This window comes from Chiloscyllium punctatum, chromosome 48 (assembly GCF_047496795.1).
Source record: "Chiloscyllium punctatum isolate Juve2018m chromosome 48, sChiPun1.3, whole genome shotgun sequence".
Lineage (NCBI taxonomy): Eukaryota > Metazoa > Chordata > Chondrichthyes > Orectolobiformes > Hemiscylliidae > Chiloscyllium > Chiloscyllium punctatum.
In genome coordinates, this window is record NC_092786.1 from 39,770,709 (window position 1) to 39,794,883 (window position 24,175).

General features: G+C 40.3%; 1 protein-coding gene across 1 annotated transcript in view; it reads right to left on the reverse strand.

Moving 5' to 3' along the window:
• aldh1a2 (aldehyde dehydrogenase 1 family, member A2) overlaps positions 1-24,175 on the reverse strand; it is a 73,375-nt gene that overhangs the window by 11,820 nt on the left and 37,380 nt on the right. The window contains 4 exon segments of the mRNA XM_072565014.1: positions 615-717; positions 19,358-19,471; positions 19,599-19,727; positions 22,030-22,091. Of these exon segments, the coding sequence (XP_072421115.1) occupies positions 615-717; positions 19,358-19,471; positions 19,599-19,727; positions 22,030-22,091 (408 nt within the window).

Genomic DNA, 24,175 nt, shown 5'->3' on the forward strand with positions numbered 1-24,175 from the left:
CAACAGGTGAAATCTCACTTAGGAAACACTTAAGAGCAGCAAGATATTATGTATGCAACTGTGTTACTTGACATGTCCAATTTCAGAGGGGTGTTTAACAAGGTTTAGTGGATTAACCACTTATTTAACACCATTGTTTTCTTTCCATTGAGTAAGTGGATGGGTAATTTGATGGGCAATCACTGGGGCAGCACTGCTGCCTCACAGCACCAGGGTACCAGGTTCAATTCCAGGTTCGACTGTCTGTGCAGAGTTTGCACATTCTCCCAGTGTCTGCGTGGGTTTCCTTCGGGGGCTCCGATTTCCTCCCACAGTCCAAAGATATGCAAGTCAGGTGAACTGGCCATGGTAAATTGCCCATAGTGTTAGGTGCATTAGTCAGAGGGGAATGGCTCTGGGTGGGTTACTCTTCAGAGGGTCAGTGTGGACTGGTTGGCCGAAGGGCCTGTTTCCACACTGTAGGGAATCTAATCTAATTGTGCACTACATCAAAATTGAGAGTTTTGCCATGCATGTGCTTGTGTGTAAGTCCAGTTGCATAGGAGGGCATTTTTGTACTATAAATGTGTGTGTCCTTGCTCTGTACAATAGTTGTCATTTTAAGTTAAACCTACAATCAGCATCTGCAAAAATAATGTTCGGGCTCTTTCCTCCCAGCTCCAGTGTTACTCTCTTCAGATTACTCTTCCCAGCTGCTTCCTGGATTAATTTTCCAACCTAATGATAAATACAGAATATAAACTTTAGTCTGAGGCTGTTCTGAGATTTAGTAATATTAAAGTTCAAGTAAGGAAAAGTGATAACTCATAGATCGGAGCAAGGCTGTCTTGGATACTGAATATTCTATCAGTGAGGACTAAAACAGATTCAACAAAGTAAATGTAACATAGCCAACGGGCATGTGTTAGAAGCAGCGTTAACATACGACTGCATAATTGTTACATATCAGGAGAGTGATAGGTATGAGAGAGAGTGGATATCATACACATTGTAACAGCAGCACATTCACAAGTCTTATTCTGTGACCACTCAAAGTCTTTAACACTTTTCCTATTTAAAATAAATCAGGGGATGAAGGCGAGCACACTTGAGGCAAATTGGAAACCCTGCCGAGTGAATGATGGGGTTTGTAGTTAATGCAGCTGTTAACTCAGAAAATTGGGCGGGTGGGATTTGGTTCTAGTTTTACTTCCATTTACTTTGATGCTTCTCCTGTGTCCAGCCAGCTACTGATATGAAAGTAATAGCATACTTCAAGCAGTCTTTTCACATTCAATCGGGTTAGCAGCAGATTTCTTTACCAGCTGAACTGCAGAATAACATTAGGTTTTGTCAGCCAGAGGAGGTTAGACAGACAGAATTCACCAAATGGCACAATTTGATTGTCTGTATGTCCTAGTTATAATGCCTAACATGGCTCCCATAATCAAGGCTAAAGAATTTGCCCAGCACAGATACAAAAGAAAACATGAAAAAGACATCAACACACATGACTTGTTTGGTTATTGGCAGTATAAAACACAAGGAACATAACAACACATGACAGAAATACTGAAAGGCAATCTTTCCAAAAACTCACTCAGATTTTTCTGTAGCTGTGATCCAGCACAGATCATGCTGTACCATCATTACTCACTGTCACCTGATCACTGGAATATTGTGAGGTGTCATCCTTGGCTCAGTCTCACTCTGACCTCCAAAAGACAATTGTGGGTTTAAGCCTTCACTCCAGAGACTTCAGAATTGAGTTCATAATCTGGCAGTTCCATTCAGCGCTGAAAGAATGCTGCATTGTCAGTCCTTTCATGTGGTTGTGAAAGATCGGGGCCTACAAATGTGTGGGAGCTATGTTCATGTTAAAAATTCAAATCATATTTTAAAAATGGGCTCTCAGTATTCAATATGGTCAGCCTGTACATTCAGTGACAGAACTATGCCCAATGGTAAAGACCCCTGCAAAGGTGACCAGGGCTTCTGCACATAAACTGCTAAGCCACCCAAGGGATTGACACTTTTAACTGGGCACTAATAATCAAATGAGGCTGGTTGGCCAATTTGTTGGATCCTGTCATTACTGCTTGACAGTGTACGAATTGATGTTTCTGGGATCTTGCTGTACGTCAAGTGCACTGAGACTTCTGTCTTATCACAGTGACCACACTTTGAACAAGTACTTAACTGGCTGTGTTATGAAAAGTGATATGATATTCTTTCTGGTTTTTAAAGTATTTAAGTATTTTAAGTATTCACCTTTTAAAGTCATAGACCTCAACCTTGTTTTGAAAATATAAAGGAAACAATTTATATTTGTTTTTCTAGAAATACATAAATTAGTACCAAGTCTGACACGAAGCACAGGAGCATTGGCAAACTTTTTCTTCACTCTAGTGATCTATTAAATCTAAACAAATGGTGACTGTTCCCCTTCTTTTAAATGAACAGTTCCCTCACTTCAAAATGCAATAGTCAGCTGTACATAACAAAGCATTTTTTGAAACAAAATTAATTTGGCAAGTGAATTATGATTGATCAAGTCAATTTAAAAATGCGAAAGAGAGTTTGCAGGGATGAGTTTAATGTCTTTTGCATCTTAGGCAGATTTTGGAGAGTGACGGGATCAGTTATCAGATATGAGGAGTTTACTGGCATCTGAAAACGTGCAACTTCCTGACTAATAGGACCATAGAAATGGGAGTATTTTAGTTTTTTCTCAGAAGATTTATTAAGGCTCGGAGTTACTGTTTGCTTCCTGTTGCTTTATGGCTTGAAAGAAATTCCTTAATTTTGTAATCGCAACATGGTATGATTAGTGCCGTATGAGCTTTGGTCAAAAGGATGTTTGAAAATGTTCATCATTCCTTATACTTGAAAAAAATTATCATGGGAAATCATTACTGACTATGTAAAACTTCAGAAGAATGCTTTGGGGAAATTACTGTGGGCTGATTCTACTTTTAATTGACACTTTTGGATGAAATAGCCCCCAAAAAAAGTGCTGAGTTCTGGCATTTAAGGGATTGAGACAGGAAACAGCTTTCTCCTCTTTTGACTTCAGACTTTTAACAGGACATTCTTGAAATCTTTCAGAAACAGGACAGCATCAACCATTATTTCAGATTCACAGAGTTACTTATTCTCTCATTTCTTGCACAACATTAATTTAATGCCTCTCTTTTTTAAAAAAAATCTGAGGTGCAAACAGCATCTGAATTTGGCTTTCTTCTAAAGGCTAGACTTGCTTATACTGGGATAAAAGGCTAGAAAGGATACTTTGTCATGAGGAGTGAAACATAGAGAAGTCGACCCCATCCTGTCTCTCGCCATTCATCAATGGCCAATAGCAACGTCTGGTCTCAGTTCATCGTAAATAATTCCATGGTTTCCTTACATATTGAACAACCCACTTGCAACAAATACACGTCCAAGTATTACTGGTTTTCTATTCTGCTGTTTCATGAATCACACTGTGATTATGGCAATGTTCATTTGAGGAAGCACTGGTTAATAAATGGAAAGAAAGAACTCGCATTGACGTAATTCTTTTCGGGATGTACTAAACAATCACTGAATTCCTTTGAAACACCCTCATATTTTGTAGACAGTCAATCTGTACAAAGCAAGAACCCGGGGACAACAAATGGAAAAAAAACCCCAAGGTGCTGGTAATATTACTTGTCCAGTAATCCAGAACTCTGGCGTTAATGCTTTGGAGATGTGGCTTCGAAACCCACCACAGTAGCTAAAGGGATGTAAATTCAAAGAACAATTCTGGAATTCAAAAATGAATCCAAGCAATGAAGTTGTCCTGCCCCTGAACAATGTGGATAATGGTGAGAAACTTAGGAAAACCGGGTAAAATGTCCAGCATGCGGCCTCTGGACATAGAGAGCAAAAAGCTCTATTTTCCAACCAATTGCTGAACAAGGTTCTTACAACAGCGCAGCAGGAGACAATAGACAATAGACAATAGGTGCAGGAGTAGGCCATTCTGCCCTTTGAGCCAGCACCACCATTCATTATGATCATGGCTGATCATCCTCAATCAATATCCTGTTCCTGCCTTATCCCCATAACCCTTGATTCCACTATCCTTAAGAGCTCTATCCAACTCTTAGGAGGTCTATTAGCATGAATTAATATCTCATTATTACTTAATTTTGCCTCATTAATATGCAGTTTTACTTATTCCACCCACTGGATAGACATTAGACAAAGACAACATTTAAAAGGCATTTCGATGGATATACGAATAAGGAGGGTTTGGAGGGATATGGGCTGGGTTCTGGTAGGTGGGACTAGATTGGGTTGGGATATCTGGTCGGCATGGACAGGTTGAACTGAAGGGTCTGTTTCTGTGCTGTACATCTCTATGACTCTAATTGCTGAAATGAAAGTCAAAGTTCAGTTCACTGCCTGTTCCTCTGGACCTCCATCTTGGACACCAGTCACGAATATCTCCAGGCATACTCGATGGGCCAAGACCACATGCATTCCATTGTCTACAGACATTGGCAACCAACACATACCAGCCTCACCCCGTCCTTATGGCATATCCCTGATCCACTTACAGAACAGTCCTGCACTTTAATGCTGCATTTTGGGGCACACTGGCAGCTTTCATTTTAATGCTGGAGCCAGGAGAGTTTGCGAGCAGGGGTGGATACCCATTCATGGATTAGAGCAGGTTGCATCTCAGAACTGCTGGCATGTTCTGTTAGTGCTTTTCACCTACTTGGATTCTCACAGCATCCACATCTTGCCTTTTGGAACTTTACTACCTCCGCTGCACATGAAAGACTCAAACTCCATTGGTCTTGCTGCCCTGCAGCTGCGAGGCCAGGCAACTTGTCACATTTGTCAGTGATCCTCAGTCAAGGGAGTGGACACGTTGCTGCATGTCACCACACTACATCATTCGCACACTCACGGCAGATATTGTTAGGGGATTCTGTTTTATTTGCAAAATTAATTTTATGTTTGCTATAGTTAAAGAGTTTTACATTACCCTAAAGTGTCCCACTCAATCTTTGTACCTTCTGTCAACTATTCTCCCCTTACCTACTTCTTGGGAATAAATGCCCATCTCGCATTGCACCACTTTCCTCTTTGTCAGAGTATTATCCCTCTGCGCACTTCCACTCTGCCTAACCTTTCCTGCTGTTATTCTATCCTTTGTCCACCCTCCTCCCACCAGTTTCCACAATGTGGCTTTCCACCTTCCCACTAGTTTCCCATCAGGCCAATGGACTCCAAACCTAGTTTGTCAGCCCACCAAACATTTTCCACATCAGCTATTTTTGTGGAGAAGTTTTACTGTTACCACGTATTCACACTTTGGCACCCTTCCTTCCTGCTTGTGCCTGAGCTTAAAAAAATCCTTTACTTTTGACAATTTCTTTCCCTCAATCTCTCCGATTTGTAAACTGTCTAAATTATAAGAGGCTATAACTTCAACAGATTTGTGATGGTCTGAAAAATTAAGAAGCTTTTGAGGAGTTGAGGGCTGATTTTTTTATCCCAATGCCTGGTGGGAGTGAGATGGTATCACCTTCAAATGGAGTGGTCATTGAATTATCCCAAAAGAGTGGTGCTAGATTTACTTTACTTTACTTTAAGTATACTGAACATAAACTTATATTTCAGAGCTTTGGTGTTTCCCCTCTTTGCATTTTTCAATGACAGAGCAGAATATTGAGCTAATTCCATCCATAGGTTCACTTGCAACTGCAGCATGGGTTAGCCCCATTTCCTAACATGTATAATCCCCTCTCTCCCAACACCCTCAAGTTGAATGGTTTACAGATACAAGAAAATAAACCTTTCTCACTTGTGAGATTCCATTTTGGATATGAGCCAGAACCATGTGAAATATTCTCCAAAACATATTCAAACATTGTAAAGACTTCTTTAGCAAAAGCAACTCAGTGCACCAAACAGCAGCAGAATCTTTTGTAATTCATTAGAAAAAGAGCATTTTTGCACCGAGCTGAACCTTTAATGAGCAAGATAAAATGTGGTCTTCCTTGTCTATTGGTCCCCAAACATGAAAGAGCTGCTTTCCTGCAATCAACAATTCAGGGGAGAGAAATCAAATCCAGGTCGTTTAACTGCTCAGGCCTGCTCCAGCATTGGCAAAAGTGAGGACTGCAGATGCTGGAGATCAGAGTCTAGATCAGGGTGGTGCTGGAAAAGTACAGCAGGTCAGGCAGCATCTGAGGAGCAGGAAAATCGATGTTTCAGGCAAAAGCCCTTCATCAGGAATGGCCTCCTGATTTTCCTGCTTCTTGGATGCTACCTGACCTGCTGTGCTTTTCCAGCACCACTCTAATCTAGTCTCTGCTCCACCATCGGTCTGATAGACATCTCAACTTCCACTTCCTGGCCATTGCTCCATATGCTTTGAAAACAGTGACCCACCAAAATGTAATTTATCTGTCTTGAAAATTCAATATTCCTAGAACCCACATGAAAACGTGTTTCCTGATTTCATTCCTGCACACACTTGTTCTAATGTTATCATTACATTCCCTTGATCTTGATTCCCCCCAACAAAGGAAATAATTTCTTTGTTTTTCTTTGTGTGCCTTTTAAATGCCTTGATCAAGCTCCATCTCCTCCAAAGAATTATGAGCCATGCTTATGCAACCTGTCCCTGTAATTTAGTCCTACACAGCAGGGTGTGGATCTTAAAAATCTGTACCAAGCTATCTCCAGCAGAGCAACACTCAAAACTGAATACTGTGTTCCAAATTGAAGTCTGTCAAAGACTGTACATAAGTGAAGCATTGCTTCCTTCCCTTTGCATTTTACCCTGACTTAGGCTAAACAGCTATCATGCATTCACCATATTGAAGTTTTTTTTGTATCTGTCTATGGGTGTTTAATGTCTATATGCTTGGATATTTGAATCTCTTTGTTGCTTTACAGTTCACAGTTTTATATTACCTTTTTAAAAAGTATATGTAACCTTTTTTGTCCTCAAAGTCACCTCACACCTCTGCCATATTTTCATCCATTTATTAAATTTGTCTATCCCCTTTTCTCTTTATTCTTATTGTGGGATGTGGACATTGCTGGCCAAGTCAGCATTTTCTACCCATTATAATTATCCTTGAAGGGAATGGCTTGCTGGGCCATTTCAGAGGGCATTGCTGTGGGTCAGGAGTCATATACTGACCAGGATGGCAGAATTTCTTCCCTGAGAGGACATTAATGAATCAGATGGACTTTTATGACAATCAATTATAGTTTCCATTACATCATAAGACATAGGAGCAGAATTAGGCCATTCAGTCCATCGAGTCTGTGCCGCCAATCATGGCTGATAGGTTTCTCTATCCATTCTCTTGCCTTCTCCCTGTAACCCCAATCCCTGTACCAATTAAGAACCTATCTGTCTCTGTCTTAAGTACGCTTAGTGATTTGAAGAGATTCCTCCTCAGTTCAGGTCTAAAGTATTGCCCCTTGACTCTGCGGCTGTGCCCTCAGGAGGATAAACATCTTCTCCACGTCCACTCTATCCAGGCATCTCAGTATTCCATAAATTTCAATCAGTTCCCCCCTCATCCCATCGAATACAGACCCAGGGTCCTCAGCCAGTCCTCATATGATAAGCCTTTCATTCCGTGGATCATGCTTGCAAATCTCCTCTAACGCCAACATATCCTGCCTTAGATACAGGGCCGAAAACTGCTGACAATATTCCAAATACAGAGCTTGCTCTTATATTCTTGCCCTCTTGAAATGAATGCTAACATTGCATTTGCCTCCCTATCTGCCAACTAAACCTGCATGTTAACCATGAGAGAGTCCAGAACTGGAACTCCTAAGTCCCTTGGTACATCAAATTTCCAAAGCCTTTCCCCATTTAGAAAATAGTCTACACCTCTATTCCTCCTAATCTCATACATTCTATTTTGTTTCCATCTGCCACTTCTTCGCACACTCTCCTAGCCCCTGTCCAAATCCATCTGCAGCCTCCCTACTTCCTCGATACTACCTGTCCCTCTGCCTATCGTACAGATTGTTCAAGGATAACGTGAATGACTGTGTTTCATTGCACCATTCCTGAATTAATGTCACATTCAAAGTTTTTAATTGAACTGAAAGTCCACCAGCTGCCATGGTGGGATTAGAACCAATGTCCCCAGAGAATTAACCTCTAGATTATTAATCCAATAATATTACAGCTCTGCCACTGATTTCCTCTTTGCAAATTCCTCCTTCCATTTACACTGTTCACTCTCCCTCCTAAACTTTGTGTCAAATAATGATTCAAACAGCAAATTGGTGACATGGAGGAAATGACCTGGTTGGCAAATCAAGCCCATTACATTTCAGGCTAACTTCCTCACTCCCCACTGATTACCTGGAGGGTTCCCCATCATTAGTGACGTTCTGAAGCATTTATTCCGATGCCCACTGATGATTTTTGCCTTCTGAGTCCATTTCTCCTTTGTGGGTAAGGCTAATTTTTTTTTTAAATGAAAAGCAGAGTTTACTTTATTGCAGTGAAATGTAAGCATTGCAGCTGGTGAGGTATGTTGGAACATGACATCGGACACAGCCGTTTTCCATTTAAACATTTAATGATCTGAAACCTAGTAAAGTCAATGGGAGTAAATCCTGTATCTTGACTTGAAACCACGCAGCTGGTGAACTGTAGCCAGCAAGAATAGGACACAGAGACCAGAAAACATAGAACCATAACCATTTGCAACACAGAAAGAAGCCGTTCAATCCATTGTGCCTGACCTGGCTCTTTGCTTGAACAATCACAACTAAACTCACCATTCTGATCTCTCTCTTTGACAATCGATCCCTTAAAAGATTGAGTGATCTCTGTCTCAAACAGTCCCTTTGGAAAAGCATTCCATCCTCCATATACTCCCTGTGTAAGATCAATCCTTAAGCTCTGCATCAAATTTGTGTTACTACCCATGCGTCACTGAATCCTCAAATAGAGGAAATAGCCTTTTAATGACTTACTGCTTAAAAATCTTTCATGGTTTTCAAATTGCCCCCTTAACATGCTCTTCTCCTGTGGCACCAATCCAAGTGTCATGGTTCCTTCCTCAAACTTCAAACATCCCATCCTTGACGTTGTCACGTGATGAGGCAGTAGGGATTGGGTTGAGAGAGGACGTTGCATTCAGAGGGTGCAGTGGGTTATATAAAGCACAGTGATTATGTGGGGCATCCCCTTTGTCAAACTGTCTAACTTGCACAACATTGGCTGTCACTCTCACCTGCTCTAATCACAGGACCGTTTTCGCATTTGCCCAGCCAACAACATGCTTGTATTTATATAGCTCCTTTAATGTAATGAATCATCCCCAGGTACTTCACAGGAGATCTATCAAACAAAGTTTGGCACCAGGCCTACATTAGGTGATTCTAGGACAGGAAAAACGAAAGTTTGGTCAAAGATTTTTAAGTGGAATCTTAAAGAAGAAAAAGGAGGAAGAGAGATGGAAAGTTTTAGGGAGTCAATTTCAGAGCTTACTATTTTGGCAGCTGAAAACACAGACCAAATGGTAGAGCAATTAAAATTGTCAACACTCAAAGTGTCACAATTTGCGGGGGGGGGGGGGGGGGGGGGGGGACAGATATCTCTGGGGACATTTGCAGAGATAGGAAGAAGATATGGTCACAGAGGAATTTCAAAAAGGGGACAAAAATCTTAGAACTGAGGCATTGCTTGACTGAGGACTAGTGCAAATCAGGAAATCAGGGCAGTTAGGGCATGGGTGTCAGAGTTTTGGATGGTATCAAATTTGCAAAGGATTTAATTGGAGAGACTGGCCAGGAGTGAGTTGGAATAGATTTTTTTTTATTCGCTCGTGGTCAGACTTCATTGTCTGTACATAGTTGCCCTTGAGAAGGTGTGGTGAGCTGCCTTCTTGCACTGCAGCAGTCCATGTGCTGTTGGTTGACCCACAGTGCCCTTAGAGAATGAATTTCAGGATTTCAATCCAGCTACAGTGAAGGAATGGCCATATATTTCCAAGGGGTAAAAACAATGACTGCAGATTCCTGATGAAGGGCTTTTGCCCGAAACGTCGATTTCAAAGCTACTTGGATGCTGCCTGAACTGCTGTGCTCTTCCAGCACCACTAATCTAGAATCCATATATTTCCAAGTCAGGATGGTGAGTGGCTTGGATGGGAACTTGCTGGGAATGGTGTACCCATGTGTCAGCTGCCCTTATCCTTCTAGTTGGAAGTGGTTGTGGGTTTGAAAGGTGCTGTCCTCATGCATTGATGCTCAATTGAGCTTCCCTTCTCACAGAACGTGATAATATCATTGAAATTACTAAAATTTCCAAAATAAAAATGCATTGCAATTAGATGTTATGTTTAAAGTGTCAATATTAAGTCATCTCATTTGTTGAGTAGAAATTTTCCAACTGGAAGCAAGTTGGCTTTGTACCTCTAGAAAGCATATGGAAGTTTCAAAATGAAGAAATTTATTCATTTTATCAGCTTTTTAAAAATGTAATTTTACTTTTACTGGTAAGCCAAAGCAAAGGCCATAACACCGTAAGTGCAGGACACCAAAAATGTTACAAAAGTTCAGATAAAATGGAAGATCAACTGAGACTGGGTTTCAAAGTCTAGTTTCAACAAAGCCTGAAAGGCAGAGGAAGAAAGTGAGAATGAGGTGGTGAGGAGTTCTCCAATTGTACTCTAAAAGAATAAACAAAGGGTCAGAAGCTGTTTTGAGTCTCGGTTTCAACCCAGTGAGGCTTTGGAGATGGGAGAGAGTACAAAAGGTCGGGAGGCTGAGCTTTCAAAGGAACAAGAGAGAAACCATAGTGGGACATTGACCGCACCAATATCAATTGTAAAGATTATGTCAGTTACAAGTGAAGATGCAGCAGACAGCAGAGGAAGGAGGTTTGCTTCTAGAGAAAATTAGGAATTGCCTCAGTTCAGGATGAAAGAGCAATGCTAGGAGGAAGGGCTTTATTAAATATGCCAGCGGTATTAAAAACAAAGGAAATAGCAGCAGGATCATACAATACACTGTGTTAACCCAGATCCACAAGTCAAAACGATCACAGCCAATCTTTTGCTTTAATTCCATTGATCTAGTTGCTCTCCCTATCACCACATTCCCTGAGATATTATTGGCTTATCCTTGAATTGGCTTTGCTTTTATTGAGAGTTTAAAATTATTGAAGGGAAAACAAAGTCTTGGGTTAATAAACATAGAATTACTTACAAGCAGCTTTAGCAACAGAGGAGATCAAAGAGTTATATTTGTGGTCAGGGTGACCAAGATTAATAAAGGACCAGAGTGGAAGTACCAGGGGCAAGAGGTTGTACCTGTTGGCTAGTAACAGGCATGAAGAAACTGCTGCAAAAATACTTTCTACATCAGGTTCCACAGCATAAATTGCACAACTCCTCCAGCCTTTTCCATATCACAATGTAATGTGTTCATATCAGAATGAGAAAGAATTACTTCAAGAAGATTGTATTCAGTATATCACAAACGTAAGTAAAGAAAACGAGACCAATCAACCCATGTAGCTCTCCCGTTTTCGAAACCGTGTCATAGAATTTGGCTGTATCTTTTCAGAATTATATCGGCTACATAGAAGAAAGTAAACTTATGAGTAAAAATATATGCTCAGCGTCTGTTAATAAAAAAAAATACAATCGTTCCGGTAATCACAGGAGGAAAATTCCAGCAAAGGAAACCTTAGTTACTGGAAACTCAATCATCATAAGAAATTAATTAGTAAAAGATGCAAAAGAAAGTCTCTCAAGCAGACTTCTTGGAGGACAGCAGTGCAGCTTTTCATAAGGGAGCAGATCACTGCTGTTAGCAGGCAGACCTTTTATTACACTAGACCTTGCGGTGCACTTTTTATTGGAAAATAGATGTCCTGTTTTGTGGTATTCCTATCAAACCAAATGTTAACCTCTGTGAGACACAGCTGCTTTTAGATATTTGGATCATAACAGGAAATCAAAACCTAAAAAGGACACAGTATATAATGGCTGAACATCGCAGTAAGCATCTGGTTTTGTTTGGATCTGCGAGATGGAGCTTTAGATTTTGGATAATTTTCATTTTCATTTTTAGGGTCATGAAGCTTTTAAATGTGCAGGTAATGAAAATAAACTGCAATTGAGGCAAACCACACAATATGACTTAGAACATATGCTTTAATGAAAGCAGAACCTTCTAGAATTGCAACTAAAATAATTTTGCCTGAAGAGGCACCTCCAAATCACTTACAACTTTGAAATACTTGATATGAAACGGTTTGAATCTCCATTTTAACACAATGATAATTTAAAAAAAAAATAAATCTGTCAGACTCATTGTTTGGGAAGTGATTTTGCCTTTTATAGTGCAACCTGTTGTCTCATGGGCAAGCTGCTTGTATTCCAAGTGGTAAATAAGTGTCTGTGCAACATGATTCAGAGAGACTTTCTGATCCAGTGCCCATCTCCTCAGGCACCCTGAATAGCTTGGATTAAATTTTATGATAGTGGTTATTAGATTCCTCAGACTGCTGCATTCTTTATGCAAGCAGTTCCATCCGAAGCAAACTCTAACATACTCAAAGATCTGAAGCCCAAAACTTATCCTACGCCAAATCCTAATTCAATTTCATCCTTATCAACCAACACCCCTCCACCCCTATTTGATTCTCCCCCCTCCACTATGAAATTGAATTCAAAATGTCAGTTTGAGTTACAAATCTCACTTTGTTCTGTTATTGTGTTTTGCCTTTTAAGCTTTTCAGGGCAATACACCCCGAGGCCTCTGACCTTCAGTGCATCACTTACCCCTCCCATCCTACAATCTGCATGAAAACTTGAACTGCAAACTCTGGAACTCACTGCATAACATTCCTCCTTGTCACCACACCCTCAAGAGCTTCCTGAGGGCCTACCTCTCTGACCACATCTTCAATCCCCTGACTCTACTATTTCCTGTTTCTAATTTGTATCTTTATGAGAAGCCTTTAAACATTGACTCCAGGCAAGTTGTTACTGTTAATGGAATTGGCAGTTAGTCCTTCTACTTAGTTGAATTGTTTGGGCCTTCTCCAACTCCAAACGCACTTGTGGGTGACCATAAGATTTTGCCCCATTACATCATCAAAAGGCATTTGAAAAGGTACCACCTAAAAGGTTATTGCATGATGAGGGAGTTTGTGTTGGGGGGGGTAACATACTGACAGGTATAGAAGATTGGCTCTCTGGCAGAAGACAGAAAGCATGCAAAAGTGGGTCATTTTTAGATTGGCAGATGTGACGAATGGGGTCCTGCAAGTGCTTATGTTGTACTCTTGAATTTTTTTAACATTTGTGTCAATGATATAGATGAGGGGATCAAAGGCATGGTCTATTTGTAGTGCAATGGTAGTGTCCCTACCTTTGAACCAGGGGACCCAGATTCAAGTCCCACTTGCTCCAGAGATGTGTAATAACCTCTCTTGAAAGGCTAATCAGAAGATATCTAACTAAAATTGCAAATGACACAAAGAGACGGGAAAATGTATTGGGAATTTGACATAACAAGGATGCAGACCAATACAGATAGGTGAGATGTGGGCAAACAATCTGGTAGAGGGAGTATAATGTGGAAAACTGTGAAGTTGTTCACATTGTCAGAAAGATAAAAAGGAGTTATTTAAATGGTTTAATTATTTTAAAGAGGGATCTAGGCTTTCTAGGATTCTGCAACAAGTGATTAAGGCAGCTAATGAAATGTTATTCTTTATTACATGAGGAATTGAATATAAAAGTAAGGATTTATGTTTTTGTTCTACAGGGCATTGGTTAAGACCAAAGCTTGAATATTATACAGTTTAAGGCTCCATATTTAAGGAAGAATATAAATGCATTTGAGGTGGTTCAGAAGGGGGTTTTATAGATTGAAACTAGGAGTGAGTAGGTTGTCTTGTGAGGACAGACAGGACAGACTTGGCTTGTTTTCATTAGAATTAATAGAATGAATGATGACTTGAATGAGATTTATAAGATTCTAATAGGCTTGGCAAAGTGGATGTGAAAAGAATGTTTACTCTTGTGAGTGAATCCATAATTAGGGATTAAATGTTTTAAATTATGGTTGAAAAGATGAAGGGATTTTTGTTTTTGCTTAGAGAGCTATGTCAGAAGGACGGAAGTGGGCATTATTGAATATTTTCAAAGCACAGTAGAATCTTGTTAGGCAAGGGTTTTGAGGGTAGCTGGGAAGTGGAATGCGAAACACAAGCAGCTCAACCATGATCTTATTGAATGGTGGAAATTGCTTGAAGGATTGAATAGCCTACTTCTGCCCATAATTCATATGTTGATATCTATCCAATGACATGGCAATATTTATCTCTCAATCAATATCACTGATGATCTGGTTATTTTCATATTGCTGTTTGTGAGAATTTGTATTTCCTGTGATACGATACATGTCCAAAAGCACTCCACTTCCTGTAAAGTGCTTTGAGTCATCTGGTGGTGATGAAATATGTGAATGGAAGTCTGTTCTTCTCTCGTTCTTGGGTGTGGATCTTTGCAGTGCACAGCGTTGAAGCTGAAAATATCCCCTCAGATTTTATGTCTGAATCTTTCTTCTTTGTCTTTTAAATTTCCCCTCTTTTCATCTGGGTTTTTATTCTGACTCAGTTTTATTAACTCTGGATACAACTTTTGAATGTGCTTTGTTTGATCCTTGGAATTGGGAGGAAGATGCCTTTCAGCATCTTGTCACACGTGCAAGGTGTACCTTGCTGCAGGGATTGTTCAGGATTAAGAGAAGTCCTCCCTATGCTGCCGGGCTGAGTAGCATTTCACAACACCCAGAACAATTTGCCTGTTTTTGCTTTATATTAATGTGAGTAAAAAAAGGCAACTTAGGAAAGCACTACTGCTCTGTGTTCAGTGTCCTTTGATAGGTGTACAAGTTGAGAATCGACTGCAAAAGCTGAACAAGGGGTGGCACGGTGGTTCAGTGGTTAGCGCTGTTCCTCACAGCACCAGGGACCTGGGTTCAATTCCAGCCTCAAGCAACTGTCTGTGTGGAGTTTGTACATTCTCCTCGTGTCTGCGTGGTTTCCCTTCGGGTGCTCCGGTTTCCTCCCACAATCCAAAGATGTGCTGGTAGGGTGAATTGGCCATGCTAAATTGCCCAAGTGTTCAGAGATGTGTAGGTTAGATGCATTAGTCAGGGGTAAATATCAGGTAGCGGGAATGTCTGGGTGGGTTACTCTTCGGAGGGTCGGTGTGGACTTGTTGGATGAAAGGGCCTGTTACCACACTCCAGGGATTCTATATACATAACAATGACATAAGAAAAAGTTTTTACTCAGCCATCAGTTACAATCTGGATTGTGCTTCCTAAGAGCATGGAGGCTTTCAAATTGTAGTTGGATATTGCTCTTAAGCAAAAGCAATTGCAGAGCCTGAGATAAAGGTGGCTAGGTGAATTACTCTTTCAAGACAGCCAGCAAGAACTCAATGACCCAAAAGGCCTCCTTCAGCTCTGTAACCATTCAATGACACTGTGCCCAAAAATGTATTAGCACTGAACAGCAAAATAAGAATGAAATGTCCGCATCTTGCTTGATAAGACTGTGTTAAAATCTTTAAGTATGAACTCATTCAATATTCCACAGCTGCCCACTCAAATCAAAAAAACCACATTTAATCCTATGTTAGGCCTAGCATTAGTAATTTCAAAGAAGCAGTGCAATTGTCAACACAAAAAGTTAAAGTAGTTTCTGCTTAAGAATATCAGTGCAGTGTCTGCTAGCACCTATATTGCTGGCAAGTATGAAGAGAGGGAAGACTGGAAATGCAAAAGGCACATTGGATGCACAACCTTATTAAACCTACTGCAACACAGCAGTTATGCTACTGGATCTGAGATGAAGAGCTACAAGATCAATCAACCTCTTGCCATGCACTGCTCTTACAGTGAAAATAATCACTTCTCTTAATTGATATGCCATATCACCCGTCCAGACAGCTACAGAGTTGACCAATTGCCTTTTGCTTCCTTTTCTGGCACAATAATTGAAGGTCAGATTATGAGACATATTTAAAGCAAATTAATTTTGATTTATAATAATCGGTATGGCTCAGTTGGCTGGATCGTTGGTTTGCAGAGCAGTGTGATGCCAACAGTATGGGTTCAATTCCCATCACTGGTTTGAGGTTACCAAGTAAAACTGTCCTTCTCAACTTGTTCGCTCACCTGAGGTCTGGTGGCCCTCAGGTTAAATCACCACCAGTTGCTTCTCTCTAATAAGAGAGCAGCTCCTATGGTCTGGTAACACTACAGCGACACTGTATGTTGCAATATTACCGGTGTACATGATGTTGCCTCTTGTGTTTGGTAATTCGCTCTGTGCTAATTGTCTAAAAGTTTGAATATTTAATGCTCCAAAACTGAAGGTATAGCATTGGTGAAAAGCCAAAGCTTTCTACTGATCTGCATAGGATGCAGAACATCTGCTATTCAAGTCATCATTAATCTTAACGCTCCCCCCAGTACTAATCACTTGAGTGTTTTCAGAGGTTACAGAATTACCAGCTGTGCCAATTCATGCAAACCCTTTAGTGGAGGGGAACATCATCTCATGTGCTCACTGATCCATTGAAGCATAGAATAGACTTGAATTTTCACTGTAGTATTAGAACTCTAGTAACGGTTAACATTAGTTAAATGGCTCTTCAGTTGTTTGTGCAGTCTTAAAGGCTTAATTCGAGACCATCATGATTAGTATTGATGAATAGGCAATGAAATATTAGTCAAGATTATATAGGTCACTGGAGGAGGGTGGTAAAATTGCAGGAAACGTCATAGAATCAGTTCAAATGTGATCCTTCTGCAGGGACTTCCCTTCTGACAGTGGGAGCAGATGAGGATTAGAGCCTGCTGCAAAGTGGCTGGCAGATGATGAGCATTAATTCAGGCTGATTTCAGGTCAACATGTGATGCCCCTCACTATGTAGGGCACCTACCAGCTCCCTTCGGCATCTGTGAGTAGTGGTGTTGAGGGCAAGATGGTGATGGAGATGGGAGGGAGGTCAGGTATAGGGGATGAGACTTTTACAGCCAGAAGCTTGATGACCAAAAATGTGGGTTCTCGGCAGGACAGACAGCACACTTCCCCTCCCCCACAGCTCCGATTATCTCCCCAGTGCTATTTCTACTCTACCCCTCTGAACATTTTATAGTTTTTGAAGATTATATTGGCTTAGCTCCAGACCTCTTCCCCCATCTGCCCTAACATTGCTTCTAAGAATGAAAGTTCTAACCCAAATTTTGCTATGAACTTATTAAAATGACTTATTAAAAATAACATCATCAATTCTTGCTTTTAAAAAAATCAGGCCTTAATAGTAATTATAGTGATATACAGCACAGAAACAGACTCTCCAGTCCATGCCAAGAGACATCCTAAATAAATCTGGTCCCATTTTCTGGCATTTGACCCATATCCCTCTAAACCTTTCCTATTGCCTGATGCCTTTTAAATGCCATAATTGTCCCAGCCTCCACCACTTCCCCGGTAGCTCATTCCATACACACACCACACTCTGCATTAAAAGTGTTGCCCCTTAGGTCCCTTTTAAATCTTTTCCCTCTCACCTTAAATCTATGCCTTCTAGTTTTGGACACCCCCACCGCAGGGAAAAGACCTTGTCTATTTACCCTATCCATGCCCCTCATGATTTTATAAACCTCTATAAGGTCACCACTCAGCGACCAACACTCCAGGGAATATAACCCCAGTCCATTTAACCTCTCCTATAGCTCAAACTCTCCAACCCTGGCAACATACTTTCAAATCTTTTCTGAACTTTTTAAGCTTCACAACATCCTTCCGATAGCAGGAAGACCAGAATTGTATTCTAATCGTGGCCTAACCAAAGTCCTATACAGCTGTAACATGACCTCCCAACTCCTATACTCAAGGCACTGACCAACATCTGGTCTCTGAATAGATTAGATTACTTACAGTGTGGAAACAGGCCCTTCGGCCCAACCACCACCACCCACCCCGCCGAAGCGCAACCCACCCATACCCCTACATTTACCCCTTACCTAACACTATGGGCAATTTAGCATGGCCAATTCACCTGACCTGCACATCTTTGGACTGTGGGAGGAAACCGGAGCACCCAGAGGAAACCCACGCAGACACGGGGAGGACGTGCAAACAGTTAGTCGCCTGAGGCGGGAAATGAACCCGGGTCTCTGGCGCTGTGAGGCAGCAGTGCTAACCACTCTGCCACCGTGCCACCCATGGCCAGAATAGTTGAAGACTATGAGAAGTATGACCCAAGATGATCATTGGGATGCCATGAAAGTCCTAACGTACTGACTCTGTGGAAATTGCCTGGTAAGTTATCATGAGAGGTGTGGATAGAGTAAACAGCCAATGCTTTTTTTTCCCCTCTAGGGTGGGGGAGTCCAAAACTAGAGGGGCATGGACTTCAGGTGAGTGGAGAAAGATTTAAAAAGGACCTGCAGAATACTCCAGTGGAATATTGGCCAGAAAGATCAGCGGAAGGTAAGCGGGTTCGTTTTTTTTCTTCTTATCAGTGACAGAAAAAGGGCTGACTAGAAGTTTCAGGCTGTGAGTTATTCTGACTTATTTATTGATGCATTGCAGAGGGACGTTAATTCAAAACCCTATTTGCCTCATTTAAAATCTACTATCACCTCTCACCTTAAATCCACGCCCTCTAGTTTTGGACTCTCCCATTTGGTGGAAGGCAAGGTGCTTTCTGGTCTTTGCCAAAAGTCAAGCTTGAAACAACCATCAGAGAGTTTAACCAGCGGTCACAATTTCAAGATTGTCAGCAAGAGAGTGAGGGAGTGAGATGAAGAGTATTTTCTTAGAGCATTGTTAGGAGTTGGAATGCACTGCCTGGGAGACTGGTGGAGGTGGATTCCATAACAGATTTCAAAAAGAGCTGGATATAGATTTGAAAGTGATGAATTTAATGGACTACAGAGACGGGGGGACGAGCGGGACTAGTGGCTCTGTGGGAGCTGGAACAGAAACAATTGGTCGAATGGCCTCTTTCCGTGCAGTAAATTCTATGATTCTAATTAATCTTCCATCTCATTTTAGGATCATACTGTATGCAAATTGTCTGCCTCATTTGGTTACTACACACAGTGACGATGCATCAATTGGTAGTGGAGTCCTCCAGAACATCCTAAAGACATGATAAAACTATGTCAATGCAGATGCTTCATATTTAATTCTATTATTTGTGTCACTTAACAACTCAATATAAACCCACAGTGTTAATGTCAAGTCAATATAACATTGTGTTAATTTTGACAATGTTTCTGGCAAGTTGTGTACCTCATTTGATCCTGTAAATGCGATTTTGTCGATGTCCATATGAGAGGCTATTGCTGCACCAGCTGTCACACCAAATCCAGGCACAATGTTGACCACACCTGGGGGAAGCCCAGTCTGTGAAAGTAGGATTAGATGACATATGTTCAGCAAAGGAAAAACTGCCTCGAATAACCGGAGAGATATCAGAGGAACTGTCAGATCTCACTACTTATGTCATCATTGAAAGTCAAAAAAAGCACACCTCAATGATGAGGGCTCCCATGTAGAGCGCAGTCAGGGGTGTTTGCTCTGCTGGTTTGATGACTACTGTGTTACCACAACACAAGGCAGGAACTATCTTCCACGCAAACATGAGAAGAGGAAAATTCCACTGCAGGCAAATGAGGGACAGAAAGATAATTGTAAAAATGGGATATGTAAAATCATGTTCTGATGACAAAAGCTCATAATTATTTAAGACCAACTGTTGACAAGACTGTTTGTACATTTCTGTACAGTAATTAAGTAGTGCCATTGCTAGAGTTACGTAAAAATGCATTTACATATTTAAACTGAAGATCACTGTTAATCACCAATACACCGAGAATTTCTGACAATATTGCCTCTTGTTCTAAATCAGCTAATTCATCAATTTGTTTTAATACTTTCATTAAAATATTGGACAAAGAATGTTAGATATATGTATGTCTCTTCAGTGTTGATCTATCACAACATAAATGTTAATTTACAGCCTATACATTTTAGACAAAGCAGCAACTTGCTTGTTTCTCACTTCATTAAGAATTGTACTTGCACTATTCAACATATGTTCCGCTGCTTTCCTTTCACCATACTTCATTTTTTTTTTGTATTTTCATGATTTCTACAATTTCTTGGAGAAAGAGGGGAATCTCATTGAAATGATGTTATGGTACACTTTAACTTTGTGAATGTTTTTAATAAATCTTGACAACAGTAAGTTTCAGACACATTGTGAATATATTTTTAGATTAGAACCATTGACCAAGTAAATAATGTCTATTGACTTAAGCATTGACATTTCAGTTAGTGATTAGTGGACTATTCACACCTTTTCTCCCCCTGCAGCCAGGATGTCAGATTGGCTGCCTAACCCCTGGGTCTCCAACTACTAGTCTTTGGACCAATTGCTAAATGATGAACAAACGTTATCTGAAGCTGCATACTCTCTCCAAATGAAGTCCCTTCACACATTGAGGTACGTGTTTGGCCCGTGTTTGGATTTCCTCCCAGTAACATGGCTTGGAAAGAGGATGCAGTGATCTGAGCTGTACATGGTTCATCACTTGACAAGGCTTATACATTGACATCTTTGATAACTGTTTCAGGCCTACTAATTGGTATTGGCTATTGCTCAGATGATGGTGCATTCAAATCTAATTCCAGGATGTGAGGACAAAAATCAAGGCTGGCACTCCAGTGTAGCATGGAGCGTGCTGCCCTGTCAGAGACACCATCTTTTGGGTGAGATATTCAACCAGGGACCTGTCTGCTTGCCTTGGTGAATGCAAAAGATTGCACAGCACTGTTTAAGAAAAGGGTAGAGGCAAAATGACTAGTGTCCTGGTCAATATTTATCTCTCAAATAACACCAGAAAAACAGGTTTCCTGGTCATTATCACATTGCTGTTTGTGCAAATTTACAATGTGGAAGTTGACTGTCACATTTCCTACATTGTCATAGTTACTCCATTTCAAAATTATTTCATTGGCTACAAAGTGTTTTGAGCTGTCTGCTGGTTGGGAAAGACACTAAACGAAAGCAAGTTTATTTATTTTTCTACTCATCCAGCCTGTTTACAAAAGCTTCAATTCTTCCGTGCCTGGACACAGTTATTTTCCTCATGTTATATAAATCATGTCGTGTATAGGTCACTCCCTTGTATAAATACAGATCTTTGGATACATCAAAATAGACAATAATTTTATACTGCAATTATTGCCCAAAGTGATTGACATTTAAAAGCCAACTATAGTCATGATGACAGTGAAGCATGAGGCAACAGTATTTCATTTACACTCAATTACACAAACTCAAAATTTGCTAACTTAAATGTTACCACCCTTGGGTTTTAAATATTATAATTCATTTTATAGGTTCAAGCATACTGATATTTATCTGAAAGAAACAGATACAAGACATGAGCTTTATTAGGATATTTACTCTCCACCTAACTGTTTACATTTGGATACTTCTCAATCTACATTGCGAAGTATACACATATATATTCAGCTATCAAGAATATCCACAACTGTTGGAAGATACTGTTAAATGTTCTGCAATCACACTTTTACTGTAACACATGTGCAGCACTCATAATCTATTCTGCATTTAATCTCAAATCCCTGTACAAAATAACTGAACCATCAGAGATTTTATCTGATTAATAAAGAATGTAAGGTGCTGATTTGATCTCTCTAATACATGCATTAAATTAACTATGAATGTAGCCAAATAAATAAGTCCCTTCTACTGTTTGAAAATAGGCTTTTCCTCGTATTCAATGGGCTGAGTTTTTATTTAAGGACTCCCAGCTGCAAGTTATCCTTTCATGTCAGAGGTGCACAAATAATAAGATTAAAAATTGGTCTTCAGTTTTCATCTGTGGTATTTCTGAGAACATAAACACCTACTGTTGATGAATAATACTCACAGGGATGATCTGTCCACACACCCCTATTGGCTCATGTCTTGTAAATGTGAAATAATCTCCATCTGTAAGAAAGGTCTGCAATTACTCATCATTCCTGTTTGATTTGGCTGCACAAAAAAACATTAAATACTTCTCGGCACATTAATCAACTTGCACAGGAGAGAAAATATGTAGACTATCTTTTACTGTCAAGTCCTGATATTGACAAACCAATGTAGTTTTCATGAAAAACAAATTGCGAAGAGAACTGTTTAATGAAAATCCTTGTTATAAAAAGGGACCAGGTAGACTGCAATTACATGATTAACATCATTGTTTTAAACCTGGTTCAACAATTTGATTGTCAATAAAGCATAACTTTTACAATACTTTTTCATTTTAATATTTGCCCAATTTAGTTGTTTTCATTGTCGTTGAGTAATATCCATTCCTTTTCCCACCTCTGGGAGAAAATTGAGTTGTGAAGGAAACATCCCATTCCAATCCTGATGTGAGTCTGTAACGTTCAACAAGAGTAGGTTTTATATTGATTCATGGGATGAGACTGTAACTGATCAGGCCAGCATTTCTTGCCCATTCCTAATTGCTCAGAGAGCAGTTAAAAATCAATCACACGTTGCTGGGTCTGGAGTCACATGCAGGCCATGTGACTGATTAAGGATGATCAGCCATGATCATATTGAATGATGGTGGAGGTTCGAAGGGCAGAATGGCCTACTCCTGCACCTACTGTCTATTGTCAAACCAGGTAAAGATGGCAATTTCATTCTCTAAAGGACATTAGTGAATCAAATAGCTTTTTCCACAATTGACAATCGCTTCACAATCATCATCAGACTCTTTATTCCAAATGTTTATTGAAATTATGATGTGATTTGAACCTGGGTCTCTGGATTAACAGTCCAGCAATAATACCACAAGGCCATCACTTCCCCATATGCTTATGTTCAGTATGACATATAAGATATTGAATGGGGTCGTCAGGGTATAAACATTAAGGCATTGTTTTCCTAGCTGAGGGATTAAGTAATCAGGGGCATGTTCTCAGGACAAGGGGACTGTTCATTTAGAAACATAGACGTAGAAAATGGGAGCAAGAATAGGCCATTCACCACTTGCATCACTACGAAATCCATGTAAATATACATAAGTAACAGATTGATAAGGACCAATTGTCACATCTAACATGCAAATGTCTTTGTACTCCATACATACTCGTACAGGAATACTACCCACTTGAAAAGTCTTGGCATGTAAAAAGGGAAAGCCAGATTGTGAAAACAGACCAATTAAAAAGAGGAAAATTGATTCACAGCTCCCTTAAGTGATGGGAGCTCATTCAGGAGATGTTTTAATGATCCTGATTTTATATTACAGGCTACCTCTCTTGCATAAGATGATCCCTGGTCAATGAAGTAGGCTTTAAGGTGTGACCTAGCGAATGAGATGTAGAAATCCGGGGAGGATTGAGGAAAGAATTCCAGATTTGAAGGCTTAGGCACAGTAGGAATGGCCATCAGAGTGCTGAAAATTTGAGGATGCGCACGAGGCTAGATTTTGGAAGTTTGTAGGTCTACCGAGATGGGGAAAATAACAAGTGCTTCAAAAGTAAATTTTGAATGAAAGCAGGAAAAATCAATCTGTGGCTGCAGGGATAGGACATAATTGCCATGAACATCTTTTTTACTTCACTGGTACCTGTTGATCCATCTGTAGACTTCACAGTGATCTTGCTGGTGTATAGATTTATTTCTACACCATTGTTTTTTCACTTTATTGATTTCCACAGTTCTTTTTTTACACAAAAATTGCCATTGTGGCAACTGCTGTCTTCATTTAATTCCTGGTGCACCCTGCTGTGGGGATGTATCAATCTAACTGTGGCTTGTGCTTTAAGTTCCTGGTGTTCAGTCAATTGTGCTACACTATGCCTCAGTAATCTTTTGTTATCAGTATTTTGTAGGAGTGATGACACATTCGGTTTTCATTTTATTCTAGGGCTTGTGACTTCCTATTATGATTGTACTCATGCACGTTTTCTTCACCATTATGGGCGGCACAGTGGTTAGCACTGCTGCCTCACAGCGCCAAAGACTCAGGTTCAGTTTCCCCCCTCAGGCGACTCTCTGTGTGGAGTTTGCACATT